This window comes from Nothoprocta perdicaria, unplaced genomic scaffold, assembly GCF_003342845.1.
Source record: "Nothoprocta perdicaria isolate Ctin4 unplaced genomic scaffold, notPer1 scaffold_94, whole genome shotgun sequence".
Classification (NCBI taxonomy): domain Eukaryota; kingdom Metazoa; phylum Chordata; class Aves; order Tinamiformes; family Tinamidae; genus Nothoprocta; species Nothoprocta perdicaria.
In genome coordinates this window covers 1273389-1283634 of record NW_020456243.1, presented here as the reverse complement: position 1 = coordinate 1283634, position 10246 = coordinate 1273389, and the positions used below count along the sequence as shown (strand labels likewise).

The window sequence follows — 10246 nt, the reverse complement described above, 5'->3', positions numbered from 1 at the left end:
GGGCTGAGGGCGGCCTCGGGATGGCGGGGGGCGGGCAGGGGGCGGGCTGAAGGCGGCCCCAAGATGGCAGGGGGCGGCCCCAGGAGGCCGGAGGCGGGTGGGGGACGTCCCCAAGATGGCGGGGGCGGGCTGAGGGCGGCCCTAAGATGGCGGGGGCGGGCTGAGGGCGGCTCTAAGTTGGGGGGGCGGTCCTAAGATGGCCGAGGGCGGGCTGAGGGAGGTCCTAAGATGGCGGGGGCGGGCTGAGGGCGGTCCCGAGATGGCGGGGGCGGGTTGAGGATGACCCCGAGATGCAGGGGGCGGGCTGAAGGCGGCCCCAAGATGGCAGGGTCAGGATGAAGGCGGCTCTAAGATGGCGGGGGGCGGTCCTAAGATGGCGGGGGCGGGCTGAGGGCGGTCCTAAGATGGCGGGGGCGGGCTGAGGGCGGTAGGGTTGAGTCGCCCCGTACGCCCGGGACAGCCCCGGGGCCGGACTGTGCTGCCCCGCCCTCGCCGCGCTCCTGTGGCAACCGGCCGCGCGGCGGCTCCGCTGGCGGGTGCGGCGGCGTCGGCCATGCGGGCGGCGAGCAGGGAGCCGCCGGCTGTGGCGGCCGAGGAGGCGGGCGGCGGGCCCGGCGAGGCGGCGGCGGGAGGCGGGCAGCCCTGTGAGCCGCCCGTTGCTGCGGGGGGAACGGGCCCCGCTAGCGCCTCCGGCGTCCCCGCTCCCTGCCCCGCTGCCCGCGCGGCCGCAGCGCCGCCGTTCCCGGCCTTGGGGGAGGCAGGCGCCTTGTCCCGCCTGCAGCCACCGCGCCCTTCCCCGCCCGCTGCCCGCCCTGAGGAGGCCGCCCTGCCCTGCCCTGCCCTGCTCTGCCGCCTTCACCCGCGCGCTCAGACCCACAGAGGCCCTTCTTGGAGCCCGCTTGTGAACCGCTTGCTTTGGGGCAGCCGGGCCCTCCCGAACGCCTCTAAAAATATCCGTAAAATACGCGTGGTAAAGATGCTTACAAGTAGAGCAGGGTGACTGAAACTGCACTCCACAAAGCACTTGGGTTCTGAAATAACTGCTTCTTTTGTAATGTGTTTCRCTAACAGGGAAGACGTTTGTCTATGTAGAACCGTCTAGGAGAGTTAAAGAAATACTTGAAGAAGAGCTTTGTTTTCGGAAAGAGGAATGCCACATTAAACATCCAGCTGCAGGTAACTGGCACCGTCACCAAGTGCTTGACAGGGGTAATGAAGTAATGAAATCTTTTTTTTTTTTTTTTTTTTTTTTAAGAATTGTGATGAAAATATTACTTAGACTTCAGACCCTGAACATTTGTGTAATATCACCTGAAACACTTAGAAAACACTTAAAACTGAAAAAAGCTGTGTATAGTGAACTTTTAGGAGCAAAGTGAACACAAAATTCCATATCCTTTAAATAAAATGGAAACTAGTATCAAATCATGAGAGATTATGTCACCATTTTATTTGAAGGAAGTGCTGTAGTTATGAAAATACTACATTTGGTTCTGTTCAAAAGTGAAGTTGCTATTGAAAAGAAACTGTTGAGGTAAGAATGGTAAGAAAGGACAGGAAACAGTGAAAGTTGCTAGGAAATCAGCCTTGTTTAGGCAACTTTAGRAAATGCAAGTTGTGGAAGAGGACAGGGAATATTTGGTCAAGAGATAAAATACTACAAGCTCCAAAGACTGGAATTAAAAAGTGAAGTAGAAATATCTATCTATAATTTAAATATACTTAATCTTGAAACAGCTTTTTTTTTTTTAATAAGAATTTTACCATGTTTAAGGATAAGATAGCTTATGTAGTTGATTACGTGGTCTCATTGCACTTACCAGCCACACCAGGTACTGTGTGTGCAGTGGATGGCATAAAGCTGGTTATTCCTCAATTTCCTTTGTTAGTTTGTTGTAATGGTTGTTGTGTCAAAAATTCATACTTGGCTTCTGATTTTGATGTATGTGTTTAAACTTATTTCTTTCCTTACTTGTGCTGTAGTGCTTTTCGTAATACTAAGGATTTTCTTTCAGAAGAATTAACTTGTACATTGTAATGAAGAACAGTAATAACCAGTGTTAGGTTAAACAGTTTAAATTCTTACYTCTCAGTGTAAATATTTTGTTTAGCACTTAATTTGGCCTCTTATTTACACTCGCCAGTTGTTTGGCCCGCTCTTTCARAATGTAAATAACAAATCTGAGCATTTCAGATGAAATGTTGTCTGTACAGATAAGGAATCATCTASTAGATTAATGTTTCTGCTGGCATTCAGGAATTTCATTAGCACTACTGTCTTGAAATAGATGTTGACTGTTACTCTCATATTCTTGATAACTGTTGCTCCACAATATGCCATTTCCTTAGAGTAAAGCTTCTTACTGCTTATTTTAAGGTGCACTTTGTTGGAGCAGGCCCACTATCATCTCTYCTTTAGGCAATACAGCACACACCTTGAACTGCCTATGTAGGCTATGTTAGCTCTGTTTATAGTAATTTGAGAGAAAAAAAGGCACTTTAGAAAGCTATTCTAACTTGACCTAGACATCTGTCCTTGCATAATTCATACTGTAAATGTGCCTGTTCTTTTTCTAGTGACTGTAAAGGGGATCTGGACAACTAGCACAATTGCCCAAGATAACTTTGGTTGGGTGACACTATTATTAATTTTCTAATATAACTAAGAGCTTAACACATCCCTGTCTCACTGTATCCATCTGCCAGCCATTCATACATCATCATGGTGTATGGATCACACCATAAAATCTTCTAATGATTTCTGGGTCCCTTAATGAAATATATGTGACAGAGCACATGTATGTGGTTAAAATAGTTCAGGTAAAATAGAACCACTACAACAATATTCTTTATAGGGTTTATTCTCTACAACACTTATTGCTATATATAATAAAGTCAATTAGACGATGATGTGCCTATTTAGCTAGTTTCTTTTTCATTTCCTTTATCCCTGTGGAGAATTAGAGATGTTCCTCAATTGGCCTGGGCTCTGATAAAAGGCAGATGTACAGAGAGACATTTACCTTTAGCCATCAGAATTGCTCTCTGAAGGTCCCATTCATTGAGTATGGAGGATGATTTTGGTGCTGTCCTTAAACATTTCCAATTATTGCATTGATCAAAGTGGTTGTTCTTAAACAGCTGCATTAATTTTGGACTGAAGCTGGAGTAGTCAGTTATAATGTTGTTATTTTAACAAATTAACAGTGGCTCTGGAAGGAATTTGGAGTGTGAAAAAGAATTTTTCCATGGGAGGCCTGAAACCAGCAGCACAGAACAGAAACAGTTTACTTTTACAACCTAAACTCTACTCAAGGCATGAAGGAATGAAAAGTAAGAGTCAATAATCAAAAGTTTTCACTACAACACRTCATTTTAAAATAGCAGGATGATATTCCTTTATAGACATTTTGCCTGAAAATCTATTTTCTCAAAGGCCATAACCTTTAGCAAGAAGACAACAGACTTCAAATTTTTGCTTAAGAAACGTATTTAGAACCGTGATATTCAGTCACCTTATGTCAAGCCTTGAGACTTTGCTAAAACAGCCAGAATAACCACTTGTTTCCTGCTAGTGAGCAGTGACTTTTAGGCAAGGATAATGAACCTTGCRTTTGTGTTATTTAATATGCTGCATTAACCAGTTCAAAGCAGCCCATCTCCTGAAAAGCCGTGAGTCTGGGGGTGATTTGGGGCATCTCAGCATTTACCTGCCCTTAGTGGCTGCTCACTGGGTGTTGCCTTTGCAGAGCAGCCAGGTTCCTTGCGGGCTGATGTGTCCTTGCATAGTCTTTCCCAATGTACCCACTCTCTCTCTCCTTTTTGGAAATATATTAACCGTCAAGGAGATAAGGAGAGAACTTCCAACCCAAAAGAAATATAGAGTTCATAAGCTTTATAAGAAGAAAGTTATTCATACTATGAGCTTGCAAAACAGAAATTCRTAACATTTTGCAGTTAAATACGTGAGGCTCTCACTAAAGCTCTAAAGCACTAAAGTGCTCTCTCACATTTCTGAGGACCAGTGATGTTAAAATAGGACTGGCTGCATGATTTCACTTTTGGCAGCTTTTCTTTTCCTGTCATCTTGATCTGTGAGCCATGGAGATGGTAACACCTTAAGAACTAGCCCCCTTTGGCTGTAAATAACTGAGTAGCATACAAATATGACATCCTGGGTATATCTAATTTCYTTTTTTTTTTTTTTTTTTCACTTCAAAGTTAGCATCTGGTACTCTAAAAAATATCCTACAGTGGGTTTAGATACATTGTGCTACCTTACCTAGCCACCTTAAAGTGAGACATAATTCTGAGACAAAATCCTTTAAAAAAAAAAAATAATAATTCAGCATAAACTATGTCCTAACCTGTATTGTGTATGTACTTTTTTTCCTTAGGATAGGCTTCATGAAAAGCAGCATCTTCATTTTTGAAGAACACTGGGCAGAGCAGAAGCACCTGTGATTATCACACCTACAGCAGTCATTTTTTATGGAAAAAAAAGAAACCTACTAATTTAAAAAGTGTAAAATGTTTATACTATATCAGGTAACTAATAAAATAATAAAGGTATCTATATGGCCACCTATCAGCATTGTGACTAGGAGGGGTAAATATGCAAGGAATCAACAACCAGATCTGTTTGCTTTAAGTTTCATAATACTAATATATCACATTATTCATCTTGTACCACAGCATTGTCTGGCTATGGAAGTTATATGAGTGTAATTACAAAACCAGCATGAATTAAGTTATTACTGGTATAAGTAGTGGTTAATCCAGTGTAGCTTTCTGCCATGGCTGCCTTTACATGTGTAAATATTTTGGCTATAAGGCACACCTAATCTGTCAGCTACTAACTTCAGTCACCTGTGGTAGGTACTTAAGCCAAATAATCTTGGTTAATTTAGTCAAAGAATGCCAATATAGTTTAAAAACTCATATTCATAAGGCTTCTAGTAAAAGCACACAGTTTTCAAAGATCCTGATTGCCTTCATTTCCTGCAAAGTTCCACAAAAGAAGCACAGCTTCAAAATCAGAYGCTTTATTCAAGATGGTTTTGGTGCTGCAATTACTATCTGTCAGTTTTCCTTTGGGGAACCAGCTGTACCTTTGTTTCTAGGGACTGCTGCTAGAGACAAGTGATGTGTCTCCTCAGTTGCTATGCAGACTTCTCTGCGGCACAAAAGGCTGGTAATGAGAGAAGGGATGACAGGAGATGCAGGAGAGGAGAAAAAGAAGCAATCTGGCTTGACCTGCTCTATCCAGCAGTCCATTTCCATCCACGCTTCATGTCCCGTGAAAGAACTGGTCAAAAAATGAAGYAGTAATTACTAAAAGTGAGAGATGGACTAGGTCCAGGCTATGGAAATAGAACCAAAAAGAAGTTTCTAAAAGGAGATGAACCTGCCAACTTTAGGGCAAGGAGGAAAACCACCCAAGTCAAAAGGAAGAAGCACCAATAAGGGGAATGAGAGAGGAGGCACAAAGGGTAAGAATTTCCCAAGGGAACAGGAGATAGGAGAACCAGAGAGAAAGGCACAATTCAGCAAAGCGAAGATAAAAACTCAGTGAAGTGAGAGAAAATGATGAAGAAATAAGGAGAAGAGGGAAAAAGAAAAAAAAAAGTATGTCCATGCTGCTGAATTTAGTGAAATTAGTGCATTTATTTTTGCTTCTTCCTTTTATCACCCTTTCCTAAAAGCAATCCCASAGGCTACATTTTAAGTCACTAGTGGCTCTGGAGGCTTCACTCTGTAGGTGTCTCAGCCGTCCTTGTAGAGAATCTTGATTTTTACAGTTTACTGAACTCGTCCTGTGAATACCTGGGCCCRTCTGATGTCTCAAACATGCCAAATCACTAGCTGCCTTTGAAATGCAGATCTGTATTTCTAGGATTTTGAAGGAAGTTCTGCTTAGATGGAGAGTTATTCCCTCTTTCTTTGTTCTTTTATTCATATCCTTGTAGTGCCTTTCTTCAGATGTAGTAGCCAAACATTATTCAGTGATGGAGATTTTATGATCCAGAAGTCACTAAATGAGTCGCTTGAGGACAAATATTTCCTACTGTGAAACCTGGCATTTTTTATGGGCTTCTGTGTTGTAAAATGTTTCTAATTGCAGCAGAAGATTGTAATATAATTGTAGAGATGTCTTGGCATTCYTTAGACTGAGACCATTTATTAAATATCTCGTAAGCCAAGAGTTTGTATTTAACCCAATTTAATAAAAACTTACCATGAATAAGCCTGTGGTGTCTGTATTTACATAACGCAGCCATCCCAGTGAATGTCTCCTGCAGCAGGAGGTAGAAGAGCATTTGGGGACAGTATCCTTAATTCACAGTGTGCCCAGCACATCTGTTCGTGCCTGTGCCTTGACCTGGAAASAGCAGCTTTGCGTGGATTTAATCCAGCTCCACTTGCAGGAGCAAACGGAAGCGCCGCCGCGTTTCGGCACCGCGTTTGCTCCGCAAGCAGTYGTGTGGGGCGGCCCCTTCAGAGCTGCCCATCCAAGGAGCCCCCAATCAGCAACTGAATCTTTTATCTCCGGTCATATTTCAGAATGTTAAACTGTCAAGCAGCAAGGTCGTAATCCCAAATATGAAACATTATGTAATCAAATCATAAGCGTTTCAACATCATACTAAAATAGAGCGTGTGATTTATACAGAATAGAAATTATATCACTCTATTCCACGCAGGATTTAGTGCTTTTCTTGGCAAACATTTCTGTTAAAACAACAGGGGCTGCTGATGAAGGGATTTCAAAGCAATTCTCAGTGTCATCTTGGTACCTGAGAGCCTCCTGCCACTTTTCTAGGCAGGTCACATTGCTCCAGGATAAAAAACTCCACAGGACTTTCCTCGCTTGTAAGCTGTCCAGCTTGATAGCTGCAACTGAAAGTACAGCCACATCATCCCGCAACTTCTGTGGGTTTGAGACAGCTCTGAAATAACTTCAAAGAATCTTCTGGGCTTGAATGTTGCTTCTCAAGTGTGATAAAACAGAATGATTCAGAAATGAGGAAGACAGATGGGCAGCTCTGGGCAAAAATAAAAAAATGCTGTTGGAAACTGCAAATATTTAACATTCAAATTAGCAATATATATATATATATATATTTTGCAGAAGCCTCATTAATAAGGACGATTTTTTTCTTTTCCTTTCCCCTTTTCCTCTCCCTGTCCATCAGCAGCAGTGGAGTTTGCGGCAGTCCCCATGATGATGACAGCCCCTGGCTTGGTGTGCGCAACACCAAGGATTCTGCCTGGTCCTCAGGCCAGGAAGACAGGATCTGGAGCATCCCCAGCACATCTGCAGTGCCATCGCTCCCCTTTCACTGTGCTATGCTCCCCACTCACCTCTGTGGGACTCAACAGTGCACAAAACTGCTTGACAAAACCCTTTATATATATATAAAAAAAGGAATTTTGTAAAGGCAAGTGGCACATTAATTCCCATGTTCYGAGCTCCATTCAGGTACAGTTTGTGAAAGGAGGGCTATGGACAGCACAGCTTGTGGTTACAAATCCATGGGGTTGSTGCAATGCAGAGCAACTGAATTAATTGTGCTACTGATAAGCTGTATCTTAAGCTAAAATGAGATAAAATGGAGCTGGCAGGTGGATAACTATGTCAGACGGGGGTTTCTTCTCCATAAGAGTAGCAAGATGTTAAAAAGGAGGAGAGAAAAGCCCATAGTCTATACAGAGACCTGCAACTGCCTACGTTCTGGTGGTGGCACTGACACCGGTTCTTTCCATGGCCAGCTCCATGCAGCCCTCCCTCACTGTGCACTAACGCTCCATGGCTTGCTCAGAAGTTCACTACACCAAGGCTATCAAAGAAATTCACATAATCAACAAAAATCTCGTGAAGTTCAGCAAGGAGAAATACCAAGTTCTGCATGTGCAGCAGAACACACCATGCACTGGTAGCCGCTGGGAGTAGAGTGGCCATGCTGAAAGGGTCCTGGTGAACACAAAGCTGGATGTGAATGACCAAGGAGCTCACCCCAAAAATGAAGTAAAGCGCACGCTGGGCAGCATCACGAGAAGTGTGTCCAGCAGACCAAGGCAGGCGGTTATCACCCTGCTCTCAGCACTATTCCAGGCTGCACCTGGAATAGTGTCCCGTTTCCAGCCTCCCAGTTTAGGAATGACGTTAAGATCATCAAGAGGATCAGTAGAAAGCTACCAAGATGATCATCACACAACCTATGTCCTCATWGGTTCTCAACCTCTCTGGACTCCAAGGGAGCCCCATTTGGGCTGGTCTTGTGTGGARGAGGTGAAGGGATAATTTAATAGCAGGTAAACTACGAAGGTGATGGTGCCRGACTCAGATACAGCAAAGGGCGACAGCCACAGACTACAGCTTGGAAGTTCAAGGTTAGRCATTTGGAAAAAAAAATCTTCACTGGGAGGGTGCTGCAGCGTGGGAAGAGCATGGCTGCCCAGAGATGTTATGAAGTCTCCATCCTCGAATATGTTCAAGGCCTTGATGCAAGTCAAGCACCTCAGTGAGCAAGTGAGCTTGTGCTGGCAATGGGTCTGCTCTGCGTGGGAGGTGCATTAGTGACCTTCAGAGATCCCTTCCAATCGGCACTGTGTTAGGACAGAAGTAATAYGGCACTGACTTAGGCTAGCAAAGATGTGATGCCCATCTGTAACTCTAGTTTTGAATTTGTGATAAAATGCATTCMAAAACAGATATGTTCACAGAAACCCATTCAAAAATCAGAGTTCTGTGCAGAGTAAACTGCTCAGGTTTAGTACATTATCAGTACATCACATTCACGTTCTCTGTAGCTGAATGCTGTTAAACCAAGAAGACAGAAATCCTCAAAGATTTTCCAAGTCATAAATGACGTGTTTATCTGTGCATGAATGAAATATGGTATGCAAATATTAAAGATTTTGCACATAAGGCTCCGATACAGAAGAAAATACTATCATACAGTATCATATCATACAAGCAAACCCAGCAGCAACTCAAGGGTCCTTGGCTTGCTTGGCATGTAAATACGATGCTGCAGTGTAAATGGTCAGAGAGCCTTCACTGCCACTAAGACAGTCGAGTTACACCAGGCCTAAAACTCTGTCTGGATTTACGCCTGATGTAACTCCATTGTTTCAGTAAATTTATGAGATGACCTTAGATCAATAGCTGTTGGGTAAGAAAACGCAGAGTGTCAGATTCACAGACTGTGCAGTTCAATAAAAACACACTCCCAAGTGCGCGAGTCAATGATCTCTTGGTTCACTGTCGCAAATCACTGGGAAAAATTTTCAAGGCTACCTGAAATGCTTTTCACACCATTATTCTAGGTGAAACTGAATGGAAAAGGGATGATTCTGTTAACCCTGAAGTTTTGTGTAATTTAAAATACCGATGAAGTTTTAAAATTAGACATATTTGATTCCAAAAGATGTCTTCAAATGACAAATTAAAAAAAATCCACTTGTTTAAAGTATTTATTTCCCCCTTGGCAAACCGTGAATCCCTGCAAAGGCTTTAAACTCTTTGATGAATCTGGCAGGGATTCAAAGCTGCCATGGCCGCCGTCTCTTCACTTCTTCTGGCCGAATGATTGATTCAAAGCTTCTGTTCAAGTTCAGTTTCAAAGTAACCATTTCAAAAGATGTCCCGTGACTCTTCTGAGGCGCTCCCCGGCAAGCCCGGCAGACGCTGGATGAAGCACCTGTGTTAGCTTGGGCAGGAARGGATTTGGAGCTGCAGCCTCTGGCTTGGGGAAGAGGTGGCTCGGAGGGGTCACCAAGAGAGGAGGTGCCGGGGGAGCAGCGGGAGCAGGGGGAGAGGCTCCCTCAGGAGCAAGGGCGAGCAGGGAGGGTCGGCCCTGCTGCTGTGTGTGACACAGAGGGCGCCGTGGATGCCCACGGCCCGGCGGGAGCCGTGTCCTCGTGCCCTGTTCCGCGGTGCGTGCTCGGGCGAGGGGCGGCAGGAGACCCCGAGAGGGCCCCGGAGGCTGCGGAGCGGCAGCGACAGGAGGGCAGCGCCGCCGCTGCCGCAGCCCACCCGGGGGTGCGCGGGTGGTGCAGGGGCTGGGCGGGSAGACGCGGCCGCGGGGCGCTGCGAGGCCCCCGGGGGGGCTACAACACGGAGAAGGGCGGAGGGGCCGCGGAGGGGAGCGCGGGACTCCCACCCGGGACCGAGCACCGCGGGAGCGCGGCGGGTGCGGGCGGCGCCGGCTCCGGTGCCAGGCGGGGCGGCCGGTCCGGG

General features: G+C 45.2%; 1 protein-coding gene across 1 annotated transcript; it reads left to right on the top strand.

Moving 5' to 3' along the window:
* The first annotated feature begins 553 nt into the window (after positions 1-553).
* Positions 554-6207, top strand: CUNH11orf97 (chromosome unknown C11orf97 homolog). Its single transcript, XM_026052956.1, has 4 exons — positions 554-644; positions 1072-1176; positions 3208-3333; positions 4398-6207. Exons 1-4 carry the CDS (start codon positions 554-556, stop codon positions 4400-4402), a joined length of 327 nt encoding a protein of 108 aa, XP_025908741.1. The 3' UTR covers positions 4403-6207.
* Positions 6208-10246: the final 4039 nt, after the last annotated feature.

Excerpts from the sequence above, each read along its gene's own strand:
- CUNH11orf97 (XM_026052956.1), top strand. The coding sequence starts at position 554 with ATGCGGGCGGCGAGCAGGGAGCCGCCGGCTGTGGCGGCCGAGGAGGCG. Across the intron at positions 1,177-3,207 it reads CATTAAACATCCAGCTGCAG|TGGCTCTGGAAGGAATTTGG; the intron begins GTAACTGGCACC and ends ACAAATTAACAG.